The 22,186-nt window shown below is 42.3% G+C and overlaps 2 protein-coding genes across 11 annotated transcripts in view; one reads left to right on the top strand and one right to left on the bottom strand.

The window, feature by feature from the left end:
* LOC129815133 (polyhomeotic-like protein 2) overlaps positions 1-15,315 on the top strand; it is a 50,555-nt gene extending 35,240 nt beyond the window's left edge. For all 5 annotated transcript variants that reach the window (XM_055868534.1, XM_055868531.1, XM_055868533.1 and 2 more), the window contains exons 10-15: positions 11,771-11,976; positions 12,460-12,592; positions 12,731-12,851; positions 13,106-13,226; positions 13,327-13,633; positions 13,838-15,315. In XM_055868534.1, coding sequence (XP_055724509.1) covers positions 11,771-11,976; positions 12,460-12,592; positions 12,731-12,851; positions 13,106-13,226; positions 13,327-13,633; positions 13,838-13,998 — 1,049 coding nt within the window. In that variant the 3' untranslated portion in view covers positions 13,999-15,315. The remainder of the gene's footprint in view (positions 1-11,770; positions 11,977-12,459; positions 12,593-12,730; positions 12,852-13,105; positions 13,227-13,326; positions 13,634-13,837) is intronic.
* Positions 15,316-18,642: 3,327 nt separating this feature from the next.
* LOC129815134 (ankyrin repeat and SAM domain-containing protein 1A-like) overlaps positions 18,643-22,186 on the bottom strand; it is a 47,578-nt gene continuing 44,034 nt past the window's right edge. For 4 of the 6 annotated variants that reach the window (XM_055868536.1, XM_055868540.1, XM_055868535.1 and 1 more), the window contains one exon: positions 18,643-22,035. In XM_055868536.1, the coding sequence (XP_055724511.1) occupies positions 21,916-22,035 (120 nt within the window). In that variant the 3' untranslated portion in view covers positions 18,643-21,915. The remainder of the gene's footprint in view (positions 22,036-22,186) is intronic. The other 2 variants (XM_055868537.1, XM_055868541.1) reach the window with 1 other exon arrangement.

The following is a 22,186-nucleotide window of genomic DNA, read 5'->3' as shown; positions in this document are numbered from 1 at the left end:
TAACAGTTTCCAAAGAAGGGCCAGATGTATACAGAATGTTGTCGTCTGCGTAGAGGTGGATCAGGGAATCACCCACAGCAAGCGTGACATAGTTGATATATACACAGAGAAAAGAGTCGGCCCGAGAATTGAACCCTGTGGTACCCCCATAGAGACTGCCAGATGTCCGGACTACAGGCCCTCCGATTTTACACACTGAACTCTGTCTGCGAAGTAGTTGGTGAACCAGGCGTGGTAGTTATTTGAGAAACCAAGGCTATTGAGTCTGCCGATAAGAGTGCGGTGATTGACAGAGTCGAAAGCCTTGGCCAGGTCGATGAAGATGGCTGCTGTCATGACGTTGGCCTGGGGGTAGGTTTATGACAGTCATAAATACCTCTTTCCCCCCTCCCCCGTTCCTCTTCCCTACTGATGTGACATAAGAAAACCCCTTGGTTTACATAGAGATTCTGGGAACATCCGAAGTTGGGGGGAAATTAACTATATTCTGGTAATCCGACCAACTGAACATATGCGGTGGTACTTAAGGTATATTATGTCAGTTCGGTTGCCCTCTGACCCATTCTCATCAATGATAGAATGACAAACTCTACTGTGGAAAGTCTAAACATCAGAGGTATCGAATTCACATGGAATTGTTGTTTAATTCAAATGTTTGAATATGAAATTATTTGTGAAGAGATGAAATGTAGTTTTAGCTTCCAAATGAGAGATTTGGGTTTTCATAAGTTTGGGCCTCTGCTCGAACAGTGGCCCGCCCCTGTGAAGAGGCATGGGTTATAAACTTTTCAGACACACCCCTCTCCCTCCACTATATAAAGCCATTGACAAAAATATAACTTTCTGTTCCGGGTACATTAGGATGACGATCCGATGTCAGAATGGTTCAGATAATAACTACAGAACTAAGCCAACATCATCATGGACTTTGGTTGTGAATGGTATGAACTTTGAACTCGTATTCACTACAGAAGTGATACCTCCTAGCCGTTGAGTTAGCAACAGCTGCTACAAACGCAGGTTAGGAAGGACAGTCAGAGTATCCCGTCTACTACACAACGACGTTACTACACGTATCCAGTGACCACCAGAGACATTCTTCAAAGGACAGAGGGCTCGGTTTGGCAACACGGCCTTCCATCTACCACCAACCTACTGAAGCGCAGCTCAGAGTAAATATTTATTGCATTTTCCTTTTCCAAATGGGCTGTAATTTAGAATGCATGAGATACTGTATTTACGATAGCACAGCTTCGCCTCTGTTCCAGTAACCCGCTCTTTCACTAAAATCCAGTCCCCTTTTCTTTGTGTAACAAGCTGTCATATCTGTTCCGCCCGCTAGGGACGTTTTCCTTTATGACGGCAATTTGTAATCAAGTTATGATTTAATTGTGTATGTGTGATTCTGTGTGATTAGTTAGGTATTTAATAAATAAAAAATTAAACCCAATTTTGTATTGCTGATTCAACTTGTTAGCCAGGATTCTTGCAGATAACCAAGAATTTACAACTTTCAGAATATGAGACTGAAGTAAGATGACGATTAATATGGACTGCTATGGATGTAAAATATTACTAAATCTTTAAGAGTTTATTCGGAAGATAACAGCTCTATAAATATTATTTTGTGGTTTCCCTCTCTAGTTAATTACATTTACATGATTAGTTCAATCAGGTAATATTAATTACGGAGAAACTATTTTATAGAATAGCATGTCGTAGCAATTAATCTGGCATAGCCAAAGACATGACACTGCACAGAACTGTCTTTTATCGATGGCGGTTATGATTTCGTTTAGTACCTTGAGTGTGGCTGAGGTGCATCCGTGAACAGCTCGGAAACCGGATTGCACAGCGGAGAAGGTACAGTGGGATTCAAAATGGTCGGTGATCTGTTTATTAACTTGGCTTTCAAAGACTTTAGAAAGGCAGGGCAGGATGGATATAGGTCTGTAGCAGTTTGGGTCTAGAGTGTCTCCCCCTTTAAAGAGGGGGATGACCGCGGCAGCTTTCCAATCTTTAGGGATCTCGGACAAAACGAAAGAGGTTGAACAGACTGGTAATAGGGGTTGCAACAATGGCGGTGGATAATTTTAGAAAGAGAGGGTCCAGATTGTTTAGCCCATCTGATTTGTACGGGTCCAGGTTTTGCAGCTCTTTAAGAACATCTGCGATCTAGATTTGGGGGAAGGAGAAGCTGGGGAGGCTCGGCCAAGTAGCTGCGAGGGGTGCGGAGCTGTTGGCCGGGGTATGGGTAGCCGGGAGGAAAGCATGGCCAGCCATAGAGAAATGCTTATTGAAATTTTTGATTATCATGGATATATCGGTGGTGACCGCGTCGCCTAGCCTCAGTGCAGTGGGCAGCTGGGAGGAGGTGCTCTTGGTCTCCATGGACTTTACAGTGTCCCAAAACTTTTTTGGAGTTGGAGCTACAGGATGCAAATTTCTGTTTGAAAAAGCTAGCCTTTGCTTTCCTGACTGACTGTGTGTATTGGTTCCTGACTTCCCTGAACAGTTGCATAACGCAGGGACTATTCGATGCTATTGCAGTCCGCCACAGGATGTTTTGGTGCTGGTCAAGGGCAGTCAGGTCTGGAGTGAACCAAGGGCTATATCTGTTCTTAGTTCTACATTTTTTGAAAGGGGCATGCTTATTGAAGATGGTGAGGAAGTTACTTTTAACCTGTCTAAGACAGGGGTTCCTCTAGCGCCACTCCTCCCACATTCCACTGAAAAGGCAGAGCGCGAAATTAAAAAAAAAATATTTTTTAAATATTTAACTTTCACACATTAACAAGTCCAATACAGCAAATGAAAGATAAACATCTTGTGAATCCAGCCAACATGTCCGATTTAAAAAAAAAATGTTTTACAGCGAAAACACCACGTATATTTATGTTAGCTCACCACCAAATACAAAGGATAGACATTTTTCACAGCACAGGTAGCATGCACAAAACCAACCAAACTAACCAAGAACCAACCAAACTAACCAAGAAACAACTTCATCAGATGACAGTCTTATAACATGTTATTCAATAAATCTATGTTTTGTTCTAAAAATGTGCATATTTGAGGTATAAATTATAGCTTTACATTGCAGCTACAATCGGAAATAGCACCAAAGCAGCTAGAACAATTACAGAGACCAAATTGAAACAACTAAATACTCATAAAACATTTATGAAAAATACATGGTGTACAGCAAATTAAAGACAAACATCTTGTGAATCCAGCCAATATTTCCGATTCTTTAAGTGTTTTACAGCGAAAACACAATATAGCATTATATTAGCTTGCTACAATAGCCAACCACACAACAGCATTGATTCGTTAGGCACGTTAGCATAGCGAATAAACCAGCAAAATATATACATTTTTTCAGTAACCTTCTCAAACTCCATCAGATGACAGTCCTATAACATCATATTGCACAATACATATATGGTTTGTTCGAAAATGTGCATATTTAGAGCTGAATTCCGTGGTTATACATTGTGAACATGTAGCATCTTTTCCCCAGAATGTCCGGATCTATTTCTGACACTCACCTATTCTGACCAAATAACTATTCATAAACTTTACTAAAAAATACATGTTGTATAGGAAATGATAGATAGACTAGTTCTTAATGCAATCGCCGTGTTATAATTCTAAAAATAACTTCAGTACGACATCCAGCTTACGTTATGGCGAGAGAGCGCCTAAAATCTGGGCGCAAACTAATAGTAAATAATTTTCGACAGATATATGAAATAACATCGTAAATGGGTCCTACTTTTGATGATCTTCAATCAGAATGTTGTACAAGTGGTCCTTTGTCTAGAACAATCGTTGTTTGGTTTTAGAATGGCCTTTTTCCCTCGCGAATTAGCAAGCAAAACTAGCCAAGTGCCGCTAAGCTCTCCTTCCTGAACAAATGCAGTTACATTTTACATTTTTTACATTTTTAGTCATTTAGCAGACGCTCTAATCCAGAGCGACTTACAGTAGAGTGCATACATTTTATTACATTTTTACATACATTTTTACATTACATACATGCAGTGAACGGAACACGCCAAGACTCCCGAAAAAAAAAAAATAATCTGATTAAACTATTTTGAAAAATATACTTTACGATGATATTGTCACATTTATCAAATAAAATCAAAGCCGGAGATATTACACGTCTATAGGGAAAGCTTTTCAGAAGCCAAAGCTGATGTCCATCCCGCGTCATCCTGAACAGAAGAAATTGGGGTCCTGTCATTCCAAGAGGCCTCTTTTCACCGTAGAAATACCTATACACTCCATTTCACCTCTCACAGCCTATTGACATCTAGTGGAAGGCGTATGAAGTGCATGGATAGTCATAAATCTCAAGCAAAATGATAGGGAGGGCCTGGAACAGAGCCTCGATTTGAGATTTTTCACTTTCTGACAGGAAGTTTGCTGCAAAATGAGTTCTGTTTTACTCACAGATATAATTCAAACGGTTTTAGAAACTAGTGTTTTCTATCCAATCGTAATAATAATATGCATATTGTACGAGCAAGAATAGAGTACGAGGCCGTTTAAATTGGGCACGATTTTTCCCCAAAGTGAAAATAGAGCCCTCTATCCTCAACAGGTTTTAACCTCTCTGGGATAGGGGGGACGCTTGCGTCCCACTTGGCCAAAAGCCAGGGAAAATGCAGAGCGCCAAATTCAAATAAAATGATATAAAAATCTAACTTTCATTAAATCACACATGTAAGATACCAAATTAAAGTTACACTCGTTGTGAATCCAGCCAACATGTCAGATTTCAAAAAGGCTTTTCGGCAAAAGCATAAGATCCTATTATCTGATGATAGCACAACAGTAAACAAAGAGTGTAGCATAATTCAACCCTGCAGGCGCAACACAAAACACAGAAATAAAATATAAATCATGCCTTCCCTTTGACGAGCTTCTTTTGTTGGCACTCATGTGTCCCATAAACATCACAAATGGTCCTTTTGTTCAATTAATTCCGTCCATATATATCCAAAATGTCCATTTATTTGCCGCGTTTGATCCAGGAAAAAACAGCTTCCAATTTGCGCAACGTCACTACAAAATATCTCAAGTTACGTGTAAACATTTCAAACTACTTTTGTAATACAACTTTAGGTATTTTTAAACGTTAATAATCGGTCAAATCGAAGACGGGTCTATCTGTTTTCAATACAGGAGGACAACAAACTAACACTACTTTTCTAGTCTTGCGCAACTCTCAAACAGTACACATAACGTTACACTGATTCAAGTGTGTATCCTCGACTGACGGGATGAGGTCAATATCCTTCCAGGATACCTGGGCCAGGTCGATTAGAAAGGCCTGCTCGCAGAAGTGTTTTAGGGAGCGTTTGACAGTGATGCAGGGTGGTTGTTTGACCGCGGATGCAGGCAATGAGGCAGTGATCGCTGAGATCCTGATTTGAAAACAGCAGAGGTGTTTTTGGAGGGCAAGTTGGTCAGGATAATATCTATGAGGGTGCCCATGTTTACGGATTTAGGGTTGTACCTGGTGGTTTCCTTGATAATTTGTGTGAGATTGAGGGTATCTAGCTCAGATTGTAGGAAGGCCGGGGTGTTAAGCATATCCCAGTTTGTCACCTAACAGTACGAACTCTGAAGATAGATGGGGTGTAATCAATTCACAAATGGTGTCCAGGGCACAGCTGGGAGCTGAGGGGGGGGGGGGGGTCTATAACAGGCGGCAACAGTGAGAGACTTATTTCTGGAGAGATTCATTTTTTTAAATTAGAAGCTTGAACTGTTTGGGCATAGACCTGGAAAGGTTGACAGAACTTTGCAAGCTATCTCTGCAGTAGATTGCAACTCCTCCCCCTTTGGCAGTTCTATCTTGAGCGAAAATGTAGTTTGGTATGGAAATCTCCAAATTTTTGGTGGCCTTCCTAAGCCAGGATTCAGAAACGGCAAGGACATCAGGGTTGGTGGTGTGCTAAAGCAGTGAGTAAAACAAACTTAGGGAGGAGGCTTATGATGTTAACATGCATGAAACCAAGTCTTTTTTGATTACAGAAGTCAACAAATGAGAGTGCCTGGGGACATGCAGGGCCTGGGTTAGCCTCCACATCACCCGAGGAGGAGTATGATGAGGGTACGGCTAAAGGCTAGCAAAACTGGTCATCTCGTGCGTTGGGGACAGCGAATAAAAGGAGCAGATTTCTGGGCGTGGTAGAATAGATTCAGGGCATAAAGTGCAGACGGGTATGGTGGGGTGCGGGTACAGGCACTGAGTGATAAGAGGTTGCATCTCTGGACACGCTGGTTATACTGGGTGAGGTCACCGCATGTTTGGGAGGTGGGACGAAGGAGGTATCTAAGGCATGTACAGTGGGACTAGGGGCTCCGCAGTAAACTAAAACAATGATAATTATCCTAAACAACAGTATACAAGGCATATTGACATTTGAGAGAGACATAAAGCGAGGCATAAAGCAATCACAGGTGTTGATTGGGAGAGCTAGCTAAGTCAACAACGGGTGAGACGACAACAACAGCTAAGACAACAACAGGTAAAATGGCGATGAATGGGCAGAGAGGGTCGGTTAACTTCTCTGCGCTACGGATCCCTTTTACAGGATCCCTTTCCTAAACAACCGCTAGAATTGCAGGGCGCCAAATGCAAAAAATATTACTAAAATATTTATAATCATGCAATCACAAGTGAAATATACCAAAACACAGTTTAGCTTGTTGTTAATCCACCTATCGTGTCAGATTTTGAAAATATATTTTACAGCAAAGACATCCAAGCTTTTGTGAGTGTAGCTTTCAATGCTACAACAGCTAGCCCCAAATTAGCATGGTCACGAAAGTCAGAAAAACAGTAAAATTAATCGCTTACCTTAGATAATCTTCAGATGTTCGCACTCACGAGACTTCCAGTTACACAAATGTTATTTTTGTTCGATAAAAACGCCATTTGGGTTGCGTGTTATGCTGAGAACTACAGCCTCGTTCCGGTCCTGAAAGGAAGATGAAAATTTCCAAACGTATCAGATTAAAAAATATTACTAAAAATATTTATAATCATGCAATCACAAGTGAAATATACCAAAACACCGCTTATCTTGTTGTTAATCCACCTATCGTGTCAGATTTTGAAAATGTACTTTACAGTGAAAGATATCCAAGCTTTTGTGAGTGTAGCTTTCAATGCTACAACAGCTATCCTTATATTAGATTGGTCACGAAAGTCAGAAATGCAATGAAATTAATCACTTACCTTTAATCTTCGGATGTTTCCACTCACGAGACTCCCAGTTACACAACAAATGTTATTTTTGTTCGATAAATATTACTTTTATCACAAAAAAACGCCATTTGGGTTGCGTATTATGTTCAGAAAATCAAAGCCGTGTTCCGTTCGACAAATTCCAAAAAGTATCCGTAATGGTCGTAGAAACATGTCAAATGTTTTTTATAATCAATCCTCAGGTTGTTTTTAACAAACATAATCGATAATATTTTTCCGGACCATAAACTATTCATTAAGAGACAAAAGGAAAATGGGGTGCCCCTCTCTCGCGCGCAAGAAATAGGACACCTGACTACTTTTGAAAAAACTCGCTCATTTTCAAAATAAAAGCCTGAAACTATGTCTAAAGCCTGGTCACAGCCTGAGGAAGTCATTGGGAAAGGAACCTGGTTGATACCCCTTTAAATGGAGGTTAGACGGGCCAGGGAACACAGATTCATTTTTTTAAATATCACTTCCGGGTTACATTTTCTCAGGTTTTTACTTGCAGAATAAGTATTGTTATACTCACAGACAATATTTTGACAGTTTTGGAAACTTTGGAGTGTTTTCTATCCTAATCTGTAAATTATATGCATATTCTACGATCTGGGCCAGAAAAAATGTCCGTTTTACGTTGGGCACGTTATTTAAAAATAAATAAATAAATAATAATAATAATCTGACCCCTAGCGCTAAGAAGTTAACTACACACAGGGCCTGAGTTCGGTGCTAGGGCCGACAGATAAACAAAGGTAAACAAAGTGGAGTACCGTGATAAATGAACAGTCCAGCAGGCATCAGCTAAGTAGCCAAGTGATCATAGGGTCCAGTGTACAGCAATAGATGAAACAGGGAAGCCGCTAGGTAGTCGTTACTACGCTAGCACGCGGGAGACACAGCGTTTAAAGTTAGCAGTCCGGGGTAAGAAGAAGCATTTGCTCCGTCGTCCGGCAAAGGCCGGACAGCTGATGGAATTAAGTCTGCGGAGCAGTCGTGGTGGTACGGAGGGGCGCTGTGTCGACGAAGGGACCGGGCCAGATGGCGAAAGAGGTATAGTAGTTGTCATAATTTCGTTTGCTAGCCGGGAGATGCGCCTGGCTCAGGGTTAGCTTCGGGGCTGGGTCACTCAGTTGCAGCTAGCTAGCTGTGATGATCAATGGTCCAGGGTTTACGGCAGGAATCTGGCGTTGTAGTGGAGAAAAACAGTCCGAGGCTGGCAGGTATTATCCAAGCTAAAAAAAAACGGCTAGTGCCTGAGCAGAGGGTAAAGGCCGCTAGCAGTGGCTAACAGGGACTAAATAGCTAGTAACTTAGCTAATTAGCTGGCTGATGAAAGTTTTGGCTATAGGATCTAAAGAAATAGCGGATCCTTGTCACATTGAGTGAGGCGGATTACTAGAAGGTATATTTAATTTAAAAATGGAAAAAGAGATTGAAAAATAAATTGGAATATATACAAAAAAGACCAAATGCAAAAAGTAAACGAGAGGACAACAAACCACGTCTGCACTGTACTGCTACACCATCTTGGATTATATGTATAATTATATGTATAATCGTGCAATAACCAAAAAAAGTGTTACATATCAAAATATCATGTTTTGCACCAGAAAATCCTAGAATCTACACATGTAACCGACCGCCTTGATTCGGTCTTATGTAGCAAAGTTTTTAATTGTGTTTTTTACATTTGATAAAACCTACAAAATGGTATATCATACACTGCATTTGAGTAACAATGGGAAATTAATTCTGCTTTGGAAGTTGATAAACCTACTTCACTTTTGAGAAAATGGCCATTGAATGTTTTGGTACCTACTGGAGAGCTCTTCTTTTGTCTACACCCATTCAGCATCGTTCACACCCTTTTAAGTTTTAGCCCCCACCAATACTCAGACCATTTTATTCAACCTAGTAGAGCTGGTTAAGTTGTTTTCATGTTATCCAGAGCGTCGGTGACTGTGCTTCTTGCAACAATTGAATTACGCTTTTTTTTGCCAACCTTTACTGACACCGGTCATATTCAATGGGTGTTGAGCGTTTGTAAATTCATCAGTTATTCTGTGCTGTGGCACACGATTGCTCTGAAATCGAACACACCGAAATGGTTACTTGCATAGTGGCAAGCTAGCTAAACAATGAACCATAATCGCAACTCATGACGTTACTACCCTGCATGAATCTGCAGGTAGCTAACCAACCAGGTTCAATGTTAGCTAGCTAACATTAGGCTTTAGCTGGTCAATTAAATGGCTCTGAGATATGAATAATAAGATCATACACGTAATGTTAGCTAGCTAGCTAATAGTACACTAACTTGAAATGAAACCACTTTCTGTCAAAATTAGAAATGTGTAATATCTGAAAATGTAGTTAGCTAGACTATCTTACCCTTATATATCATGGATGGACTTGTCTCCTGTCGGATGCCATGGTTACCCTTAGTTTGAAGATGTAATCAGGAGACAGGTGTTTTCTCCATCTCCTTAGCTATCATACTCAAATTCCACTGATTTCAAAGCAGGATGTAAACAGTTATACAGGATTACCTAGACATACTGTCTAGCTCAAATGGACAGACGCGTGCTATATGGCAGACCAATCCAAACTCGTCTCTCGGCATGTCCAGCCCACTCATTCTCAGCCAATCATGACTAGCGGGAAGGTTGCTGTCTTTTTCTGTGGCTAAACCAACTAGGTTTGTAATTTAACAATTTTATTTGTATTTACAGGTGGCATACACGTTTGTTATTAAGACACATGAAAGTTCACATGTTCGAGAAGGCATTTCTGCCTCAAACACATATTTTGATGAAAAAAAATGTTTACGTTCAAACGGCTCTCCTGTGACGTAGTGACCCGCGATATACGCCTAGTTTCCTGAAACGGGTCACATATGCCCTAATTTAGTAAGACATTTACACACAGTTGATAAATTATGCACCAGGTGGGGAGGCAGATCTGTTCTTAATGTTTGTCAGCTGTGCTCGTGGCTTTGGTCAGGGTGAGGAATCTTGTCTGGTTATCCCCAATGGAACCATTGAGGAGCAGTGGACACAGTGTTCCTGTCAGGGAGAGTTAAATGTAAAATTTGTCATAGACAGAAATATTGTGCTTTAAACTTTTAGTCAAATGGAAAATGTGTTTTGTGATGGTAGTCGTCTTACACTCTCGCTCATTCAAAATGCTGAACATGCAGATCATATTAAGAGGTTTCATTTTTATTGCTACTGTTCTTGTAAAAGTGAAATATGTAAAGCCACAAGGCTCTTTTTTATGACTAGTGCTTGGGTGTGAATGCATAGTCGAGGTGCTCCGCTTGCCACTGAGGTTCAAATTAAACAGACAGTCATCTTTGATGTCTAAAAATAGAGGTAGGCCTGCAGGACCTCTGGCTCTCTGCTTGGACCAGATTGCAACACATTCAGAGCCTACTGTGTGGTTGAACATAAACCAAAGTTGCAGAATATAGCCAACTGCTCCTGGTATTTATTATGCTTACTTAAACCATATTTTGTGCAGTATCCTGTAGTATGTTTTCTTTATGAAGCGAATGAAGGTTTACAATTGTGGAATGTTATGCTACATTGGGTCACAGGACCTGCATTTGTATAAAGACTAAAGAGCGGTTCCTGTGTGTCAGTAGTTGCTCAGATAGACTTGAGCCCTGTGAATTTGCAGGGCTGAGATTTATTCACATGAGAAAAAACAGAAATGTGTCTGTCAACATAAGTGAAGTGTTTTTATTTTCATGTTTCTAATTGTAAGAGTATAAGCGCAGAGTACATGTCTATGGAGGAAAAAGAGAGGGCGGTACCTTATTGAAGTATTTAATTATTCTGCTCTGCCCGCCTCTCACCATTGGTGCAGGGCTCGATCGAGCGAGTGTCTCTGTTCTGTATTGCGTGCTTTGTAGTACAGTTATCGCTTTGAAAGAGGGAGGCAGGCCATAGCGCGTGCTTGTGTATTGAATCGGATAAAAGCACAAGTGAAGCGGCAGGAAGAATTTAGGTGAGCCAATTCTTATTTCCCTTTTGAAATGGAACAGTTGTTGAACTTTATCAGTACTTTTAAGGGTTTTAACATTGTTGCAAACAGCCACGGAAGCGTTTGTTGTTTTCATGCATATACTACTTCATTAAGGTAGCCATAATTATTTTTGCGGCGACCCGTCAAAAACGACTGCGCCGTCTTCGTATTTTGATATCCTGATACGCATTAGTTACTGATGTAAATGTATCTAGTGAGTTACATTACAAATGCTTGGTAATGGAAGTGGGCCCCTTACACATGATTTGACAGGTAGATGATCAATATAATGATTTACATTAGTACTTGAATGACTAGAGAAGACAACAGTAGTACACACCGTGAAATAATATTTTAGCTCAATTAAAGTGACATGAATATATTGTAAAACATTGAGTACAAATGTGGGCCACATCATTGAATGATGCAATGCGTTATCTGCTCCTTTTAATTTGTAATTGGCAGGAGTCACTACTACCAACAGGGTGAATGCTGCACCTGGGACTCCACCTCCAGCCATGACCTCGGGAAATGAGAACGAGGCGCCCACTTTGACAGGGAGCATCCCACAGAATGGGGAGAACAAGCCACCCCAGGCTATCGTCAAGCCCCAGGTCCTCACCCACGTCATTGAGGGCTTTGTCATCCAGGAGGGAGCTGAACCCTTCCCTGTAAGTGCTCTCTCCCATGGTACTCCTTAGCAGCTAGGAGTAAACAACATGCCACTATCTCAAGAGTGATTTCCCACAGGGGCATATTCCTAATAGCAACAAACACAAACAATCATGCAACAACACTCTCTGTGCTAAGCAATGACAAAGTGCATTGTCTTACTATTGTTTACCTTGGTCATAAATTCAAATAGCCTTCTGTACTCCAATGTTGATCCTTACAGAGATGTCTGTGAAAGAAGGCGCACAGATGTTAAGACCACAATTAAGTGTTATTTTTGAGAGGTGGGGTGAAAAATGTTGATCCACACTTGAGTGACTGTGCCTATTTGACTTATCAATTAACAACTCCCTGTGTCCTAGTGGACGCTTGCTGCACAGGCTTTATTATAGCTTATGGACACAGCATTGTTAGTTTGCCATTGTATTGCTGTCATAGCTTGGAAAGAGTGCCATTAAGCCATCACACGTTGTCTTCCCCAGATTGAGCGGTTGCCTGTGATGATGGACAGCCCAAAGAAGCTGCATGAGCAGCTCTCCTCTGACCCCGACAAGACTCCTGTTAGTAACCCCACCAACACCACAGACTCTGAGACAGAGGAGCTGACCCCTCAAGGTAAGGGAGGTCATGTATGGAGTGATTGAAGCCAGCTTATTTGGCAAGCAACACAATTATGGACTTTCTAAGTGCTACAGCTTCATAACAATGTAAGAGATGTGGATCTTTCATGGAATTATTTTGATTTGTCCACAGAATTAAAAGACCAAGAGGATTCAGATTCTCCCAAACTGAGCTGTGAATTCTGTGGCTGGGTGGACTTTGCCTACAAATTCAAGGGGTCAAAACGGTTTTGTTCCATGGTGTGTGCAAAAAGGTAATTCACATTTAGGGTACCATTTTCTAATCAATCAAATGTATTCATAAAGCCCTTTTTACAAAGAGCAGATGTCACAGTGCTTATACAGAAACCCAGCCTAAAACCCCAAACTGCAAGCAATGCAGATAGATGTAGAATGTTTAGATGCTTTCAGTGGGTTAAATCCCTCAGGGTCAGAGCTCCTCAGTAGTGTTCCTTTGAGATGTGGGATGGGTGTGGACATAACTATTATCCTTGTTGTTGTGGAACAGGTATAATGTTGGTTGCAGGAAGCGGATTGGCCTTTTCCATCCAGAAAGGAGCAAAACATCCAACCGCTGGCACAGAAGGTCACACAACAGCGGCCACCAGAGTATCAATTCTAAGAAGCAGGTAAGATCCTCTCCTACTTCTCCACTGACATCACAGCTCCCCTGTGAACAAACATGCTCCCGTCAGTGACACCAGAGCTGACTCATGGGTTTTGTTTCAGAAGCTGTCCCCTATGCCTCAGCAAACCCAGGGGGGTTCAGTGTCCTCCCCGCTTCCCTCCCAACCCAGCCAGGAAGAGTCCAGCCCCTGCTCTGACATGTCCAGTTATGAGGAGCCTCCGTCGCCCCTGTCAGCAGCCAGCTCAGGGCCCCCGGCACCCCAGGCGGTGTCACTCCTGGCAGGGAGAGGCTCGGACCAGGAGTCCCCCCGGAGCCGAGAGCTGCCTCTCCTCACTCAGCACTTCCTGCCCAACGACCCCACCAAGTGGAATGTGGAGGAAGTATACGAGTTCATTCGCTCCCTTCCAGGTAAGTCTCATAAATACAGTATTTAGCTAAGGCCTACACCATAACTATATTCTTCTGTAGGTGTGATGATAGTAAGCTTATTTCCCCTCTGGGGATCAGTAACGTTTATTAATTCCTCAGTGGATTGTCTTATGTAGACAGTGTTCATGCTTGTCTTTGACGTTAGATCATTTATTTAATGGGTTCGCTGTGGCTTGTTCCTAGGCTGCCAGGAGATAGCAGATGAGTTCCGCTCTCAGGAGATAGACGGCCAGGCCATGCTCCTACTGAAAGAGGACCACCTTATGAGTGCCATGAACATTAAACTGGGACCTGCACTTAAGATCTACGCAAGCATCAACATGCTCAAAGACTCTTCGCCATGACGGGTTGATATGGTGCTGATGTGTGTGCATTTGTGTGTATGTCTGTGTGCGTGTTAGTCTGTGTTTGGTGGGAAGGAGTCATACTCTGGGACAAGATGAAACATGTCGCCATCGCACTGATGACTACCTTACCTCTGCACTAGCATCTTTCATCCCACCTTTGGATTGGCTCCTTCATGGTACAGTTATCCATGGCCTGCAGACAGGTGGACAACTGGTCATTCCCTTGGTTGTCAAAGAGACATTTCCTGGGAAATACTTTAATGGACTGACTGCGTTAGAGTAATGGCACAAATAGTGCTAAAAGCACTGCAAGGATATATTTGAGCTTGTAGGAAAAGGTGTGAAAATGTGGGTATATCTGAATTTCTTCTGAAGTATAATTGTGATTTTTAATTATCATTGACAGCCATACGTGGTATGTTTTATTTTGGTGCTGATCGGATGTTGACAGCCATACGTGGTATGTTTTATTTTGGTGCTGATCGGATGTTGACAGCCATACGTGTACAGTATGTTTGTCAGGGAACAAATGAAAGCCAGTCACCAGTTTGAGTCTTATACAACAGATGCTTAGCTCCATTTCATAATGATCATCAACTATACACATACACTGCATGGCATTTCACTGTACTCAGAACAGTTTACGCTGTTACTTTGTGACATTGATGCTTTCCCTGTACATTTTACGGGCTTAGAGAGACAATCTTCTTTCCAAATGTGATTTACCAAGACGCCATGCCTTTTATTTATTCCTGGGTCAGATTTCACATCCTGTGAGGTCTTCTATGACTGTAGCGTTGACCCATGCTATCTATGGGTTGACCACAAGGCTGAAAAGATGCAGAACTCAATGAACTCACTGTGGATGTTCACCATCATACCTCTTTTATTCCATTAGCACTTAAAATGATTGGTTCTCTTCTCCATAGTCTAATTTAATAAAACCAACATTAAAACCAACAGACCCTTGATTGGGTCTGAAATTCAAACATTTGGTTTGGTGAGTTGTCAAGATCTGTATGTGTCTAAAGCTACCTGTAAGGAATTACATGCTTGTGTTTGCTTTTAAGTTATCCATAATGTTTTATATAAAAATTGTTAAGTATTTTGAAATATGCAAACATGTAAATATCATGGCTTGGGGAAGGTGTCTTTTTAGTGTTTTTATAAAAAAAATATTGTATGCTTGTCATGTGATGAATGGTCAATTGTGTTTTTAATTGTTTGAGATGATGCTTTGTCAAATGCCTGTATTTATCAAAGTACTGAATTTGTTACGCAACATTTTTCAATGATAAATCTGCAACATAGTCAGTTGTATGTTTTTATTTTTGTGTTAAAATCTATATTTGCTTGAGTTTGATATTATGGCATGTCGGTACAGTAGCAAGACCAGTAGCTTCACTGATCGCACATAGTCCTTTGGGTGGATTACAGTTGTCTCCAGAACTCCGAAAGATCCTCCTTCCTTCCTGCGGTCTTGTATTATTATTACATGGGGCATGTGTAAGTACATGGTAACATATTTATCTGGATTATTTTGTCACAAATGTAGCCTGTCCTCTAGTGGTGCTTAAAGGGTAGTGCTTGTACAACAACTGAAGTACAGTGGGTTTGAATATTGGTGTATTGAATAAGTTAATAGCTGCTTTCAAGTCTTTCGATTATAATATATGCGATTTAATAGTTAGGATATGTGGCAGACAAATGTCACCATTCAGTGCGCGGGAAGAATTTATCAGTGATTTGGGATTATTTTAGTCTAGTGTTATGATTGGCGAATCCTTTCCTATCACTCAAAGTAATGTGTGGTCTGGGGTTTTGCTTTAGGCTTACCCATATGTCAATCACTATTAAACTCAGCAAAAAAATAAACTATTTCAGAACCCTTTGTAAAAATCCAAATAACTTACCAGATCTTCATTGTAAAGGGTTTAAACACTTCCCCATGCTTGTTCAATGAACCATAAACAATTAATGAACATACACCTGTGGAATGGTTGTTAAGACACTAACAGCTTACAGACGGTAGGCAATTAAGGTCACAGTTATGAAAACTTAGGACACTAAAGAGGCCTTTCTACTGACTCAAAAACACCAAAAGAAAGATGCCCAGGGTCCCTGCTCATCTGCGTGAACGTGCCTTATGCATGCTGCAAGGAGGCATGAGGACTGCAGATGTGGCCAGGGCAAGAAATTGCAATGTCCATACTGAGACGCCGAAGACAGTGCTACAGGGAGACAGGACAGACAGCTGATCGTCCTCACAGTGGCAGACCACGTGTAACAACACCTGCACAGGATCGGTACATCTGAACATCACACAGGTACAGGATGGCAACAACAACTGCCTGAGTTACACCAGGAACGCACAATCCCTCCATCAGTGCTCAGACTGTCCGCAAAAGGCTGAGAGGCTGGACTGAGGGCTTGTAGGCCTGTTGCAAGGCAGGTCCTCACCAGACATCACTGGCAACAACGTCGCCTATGGGCACAAACCCACCGTCGCTGTGCCAGACAGGACTGGCAAAAAGTGCTCTTCACTGACAAGTCAGGGTTTTGTCTCAACAGGGGTGATGGTCGGATTCACGTTTATCGTCGAAGGAATGAGCGTTACACCGAGGCCTGTACTCTGGAGCGGGATCGATTTAGAGGTGGAGGGTCCGTCATGGTCTGGGGCGTTGTCACAGCATCATCGGACTGAGCTTGTTGTCATTGCAGGCAATCTCAACGCTGTGCGTTACAGGGAAGACATCCTCCTCCATCATGTGGTACCCTTCTTGCAGGCTCATCCTGACATGACCCTCCAGCATGACAATGCCACCAGCCATACAACTTGTTCTGTGTGTGATTTCCTGCAAGACAGCAATGTCAGTGTTCTGACATGGCCAGCGAAGAGCCCTGGATCTCAATCCCATTGAGCACGTCTGGGACCTGTTGGATGTGAGGGCTAGGGCCGCCCCCCCCCAGAAATGTCCAAGAACTTGCAGGTGTCTTGGTGGAAGAGTGGGGTAACATCTCACAGCAAGAATGCCAGCAGCATACCACCCTGCATACCACTGCTGGCTTGCTTCTGAAGCTAAGCAGGGTTGGTCCTGGTCAGTCCCTGGATGGGAGACCAGATGCTGCTGGAAGTGGTGTTGGAGGGCCAGTAGGAGGCACTCTTTCCTCTGGTCTAAAAAAAAAAATATCCCAATGCCCCAGGGCAGTGATTGGGGACACTGCCCTGTGTAGGGTGCCGTCTTTCGGATGGGACGTTAAAACGGGTGTCCTGACTCTCTGAGGTCATTAAAGATCCCATGGCACTTATCGTAAGAGTAGGGGTGTTAACCCCGGTGTCCTGGCTAAATTCCCAATCTGGCCCTCAAACCATCATGGTCACCTAATAATCCCCAGTTTACAATTGGCTCATTCATCCCCCTCCTCTCCCCTGTAACTATTCCCCAGGTCGTTGCTGCAAATGAGAACGTGTTCTCAGTCAACTTACCTGGTAAAATAACGGTAAAATAAAAAAAAAAGAAAGAATTGGCAAATCTGGGGCCTCCCGGGTGGCGCAGTGGTCTAGGGCACTGCATCGCAGTGCTAACTGCGCCACCAGAGTCTCTGGGTTCGCGCCCAGGCTCTGTCGCAGCCGGCCGCGACCGGGAGGTCCGTGGGGCGACGCACAATTGGCATAGCGTCGTCCGGGGTAGGGAGGGTTTGGCCGGTAGGGATATCCTTGTCTCATCGCGCTCCAGCGACTCCTGTGGCGGGCCGGGCGCAGTGCGCGCCAACCAAGGGGGCCAGGTACACAGTGTTTCCTCCGACACATTGGTGCGGCTGGCTTCCGGGTTGGAGGCGCGCTGTGTTAAGAAGCAGTACGGCTGGTTGGGTTGTGCTTCGGAGGACGCATGGCTTTCGACCTTCGTCTCTCCCGAGCCCGTACGGGAGTTGTAGCGATGAGACAAGGTAGTAATTACTAGCGATTGGATACCACAAAAATTGGGGATAAAATGGGATAAAAATTTAAAAAAAGAAGAAAAAAAAAGAATTGGCAAATCTGGTGCAGTCCATGAGGAGAAGATGCACTGCAGTTCTTAATGCAGCTGGTGGCCACACCAGATACTGACTGTTACTTTTGATTTTGACCCCCCCCTTTGTTCAGGGACACATTATTCCATTTCTGTTAGTCACATGTCTGTGGAACTTGTTCAGTTTACATCTCAGTTGTTGAATCTTGTCATGTTCAGACAAATATTTACACATGTTAAGTTTGCTGAAATGAAACGCAGTGAGAGGGCGTTTATTTTTTTGCTGAATTTACATGTGTAGAAGCTTCTAGGTTTTTTCAAGGGTACAGAGTTTGTAAGTTGCATTTTCTACCTAATTTGAAACAGTTGTTTCTCCATTGAATAATGTATTTTAGCCTACCTTAGTTAGCCATATGAAAATAATGCATTTAAAAAATGCATCAATTTATTTCCATCATATTTTCTGTTCTAAATGTCTGCTAGTCGGTGAATATGACTTTGTACACTCCTCTGCCAGTCCCTGGGCTAGTCTTTGTGACAAAGAGATGCAATTAACTCTCATAGAATATATTGTCTGCCACCTCCATCAAACTCATGCAAGGAATAAAGACACAATCAAATACCTTAAGAATAACATTTTCCATTGTACTATTTAATTTCAGGTATATTTTGCTTTTAATTGGAATAAATAAACATCACATAATCATTGACAAACTATACTCTGTCCACAAATACATGGGCATAGCATTATTATGCTGGTACAGAAGTGCTACATTTGATGAATGTACTCTCGTTGACTCTCCTAGATCCTTACAGTAACAACATGATTATCTCAAATAGACCAAAATCAATAAAATTGTCATTACTGGCCCAGCATTAATTGTCTATATTCTGTAGATTACAGTACCTACTTGAAGTAAGGAGTGGAGGTAAAGACAGTCAGTGTGAGGCCAGGGAGGAGATTTCAGACTGAACTTTCTCGAGATAGGAGTGAGAGACAGGCCCTGCCATGCCCAGTTGAGACAGACAGCTAGTGTAAGGTTATCCTTTATATGTTACTTTGTATTCAGGCGAGGTTGTAGAAGGCAGCAGACCTTATCAAACAGTCACTCATAGACCCGCTGTATGTGTCTCTGTTAGTCTCTCTGGCTCTAGTCTACACACACGCAGACACTCACATTGGCTGCTCCACTTCAACTCACAGCTTGGTGTCCGGAAACTTGAACGCTGGAGTGAGCTACACAAGGAAAACACTGGTGTTAAAGAAGACAGAAACATGCACAGCCAAATCATGCCACCACATTGTGTCTGCTTAAAATAGCTTCTGCTCTCTAAAATGTAAGGCATTTATATGCACCCAAACCAGAGCAGGTTGAATGTGTCTTCATGATTTCAACACATAACAGGGAGGAACATACTTAGTGCACGAGAAATGACAATGCTGGAGAATGTAAATGAGATGAGGTGCTGTATTTGTGTTATAATAATGGATAAAGTAAAACAAAAGGCAAATGATAAGAAAAAACTAAACAGACACTGCTACATATGTACACCTGAATGGGCCAAGTGCATCAGAGGACGAAACACAAATACTGCCACATGCATCAGTGGTAGCTACAGTATCAGTCAGAACAGAACAACGATGAGACAAAGCTACAGTACCACACAGAGACTGTCAAGTCTCAACACTCATTCTCCAGTCAGCCATCCTGTGTCATTTGGAGTGAGGCTAAGCATAACATATCCTGCAGCAGGGGACACAGAATGAGGACAGCGGACAGAGACAGAACAGGCCATCCTCACAGGAGGACACAAACACAAGGCAACACAGCACACAAAATAGGTTGAGCAAAACACAAATAGATAGAACCAACAGATAGCTCCTGTAGACCTGCAGTATTAGTCACAGTGAAAGGAAAAACAAGAATGCAGTTTCAAAGATATTTTCAACCCAAAGTAGATTTGCATAATAAAACCATATCTAATTACATTTTGATCCCTCAAATTTAAAGTTCAAACTATGAGTAAGCCTGAATCCTTGGCACTGTTGTTCATTTTCTAGTGATACACTTGACCTCATGCTGAATCAGTGGCATGGATTGCAACCCACATAATGTTGACAAGATGCTAGGAGTCCGGCAACACAACCTGCCTTGCCTCATATCATTTTTTTGAAGCAATGTTATTGGGAATATCTTATACCTTTCACAATGAATTGGCACATTAAATTATTGCCATCAAATGTACCTTCATAAGGTGTTTTGGCAACTTGTCATGAATTTGTATTTGCGTTATTTTACTATGGCAATACATTGTGGTGCTGCTACGGTTTCCCTTGGTTTCTCTCACTAAATACATTTCAGGAATCCCAGTTATTTTTAAAAGCATTCCTTATTAATAATGGTTAAACAAAATACATACTGTATAATTTTGAAACAAACAAAAATGTTTTAAAGGGGATAGTGCCATGTTTTAACACAGTGTTCTCTGATGAGCCGAACAGTCTCTCTTGGTAATAAAAGGACTGGTGATGGCACCATGCACACTGTGGAGCTACAGAGCATCATATACATTATTATCTAGACAAACCTGTACCATTACAACACCTTCACTGCAGCTCAGCCAAAGTGTTCATGTGTTGTCAACTCAAAAGTGTTGTAAGTATTTTAAACCACGAAAGATGCGTGCAGCAGTCAGCAAGTGTGGAGAATGTGTGATGGTGGCAAGGATGCTCAATTGATTACATTTAGATTTGAACTGATAGGTTGCCAGATTGAAGTAAGGCTACTACTGTTCTTGGCAGAGTGATGGAAGAGTTGTCCTGTCCATTTGTGTACAGAATCACACAGGAAATTGAGGTTCAGTTTTTGATCCATTACAAATGGAAAGGGACGATTCCTTGACGATCCATCATTGTATGATTAAAAATGCATAGAAAAAAGTTTGTTGATTGTTTTTTGTCTTATAGATTTTCTGTCCTTCATGCATCCCAGGCTAGATATGTCTCCTCACAGCGCCTCACAGTGGTAGATGCCTGGTAAGACAGGACAAGCTACAGATAGGGAAAGAAAAATATTAAACTTGCCTGAGGGGGAAAAATTGAAATACAAAAATAAACAGCATTAAAAAGATGAGAAAAATTGTTCATCCCTTTGGGAAGGGGATACAATATTGTTTATGACTGAGGAGGTTGTTTGGGAAGGATAGGCTGAGTTTGGGACATGATAATGTTCTTTATTCCACTCTGCATGGGACCAAACCTCTGTGGATAATAGCCCAAGAGCAGTACTCCTTTGGTATTAGATAAAAAGAGGAACTTATGAAGGTTTGCAATTTTCTTGTTCACATTGGCAGTACAGCCAATGCAAATCATGTTACTGTCAGGTAAAAATGCAACAGGTAGCTCAACAGAAAAAAAAGTCAGGATTGTTTCGACTGAAGGGAGTCACTTGGAAAAAGAATAGCATGACAGGAAGAGAACAAAAAAGCTACAATCTCTTCAATGATGATAAACGTAATAGGGGTGGGATGCAGATTAGTAGTTGGGGGGAGGAGGAGGAGGAGGCAGTTTGGTTGAGAGAACAGGGCCATTGTAGGTTCACTCCAGGTCCATCCACAAATCAAGGGGCCCCATCAGCGGCTGCAGCAGTGTCAGGAGGAGTAGGGTAACGGGCTGCCTAAGGGTGAGAACAGGACAGGAGAGAGGGCTGCAGGGATGTGTGATGTCAGAGCAGTGCAAGGTTTGTCTAGGTCAGGGCAGGGCAGAGGAGAGGGGGCAGCCCAGAGGGATGCTACCATCACAGTGAGAAGGCACAGGGCTCATGAGACAGAGAGAGAGGGCGGTGGAGGTCAGGGGGCAAACTGGGTGCTAGGACAGGGTGAGGTCGGTGCAGGGGATCCAGCCTCAGAATATGGTGGTCTCGTACTTGGTGCTGAGAGGTCGCTTGTTGGAGTCTCTCTGGTTGAAGAGCCAGGTGGCGCTGCCCAGGGATTGCATGTCTGCGTCCATCTCCAGAGGGTCAATCTGCCGGGGGGAGGGGGGACGAGAGACGGGCGTGAGACTGCAGGAGTGGTGGAGGCCATTGCACACTCAAGTCCTCAGCCCACGTGCAAGTGGATTAAAGGCACAGTCCAGTGATATTAGAATCACAGACACCAGGGCTCAATCCACAACA

Source organism: Salvelinus fontinalis, chromosome 18 (genome assembly GCF_029448725.1).
Source record: "Salvelinus fontinalis isolate EN_2023a chromosome 18, ASM2944872v1, whole genome shotgun sequence".
NCBI lineage: Eukaryota > Metazoa > Chordata > Actinopteri > Salmoniformes > Salmonidae > Salvelinus > Salvelinus fontinalis.
The sequence above is the reverse complement of the archived record's forward strand: the minus strand, read 5'-3'. Positions and strand labels throughout refer to the sequence as shown.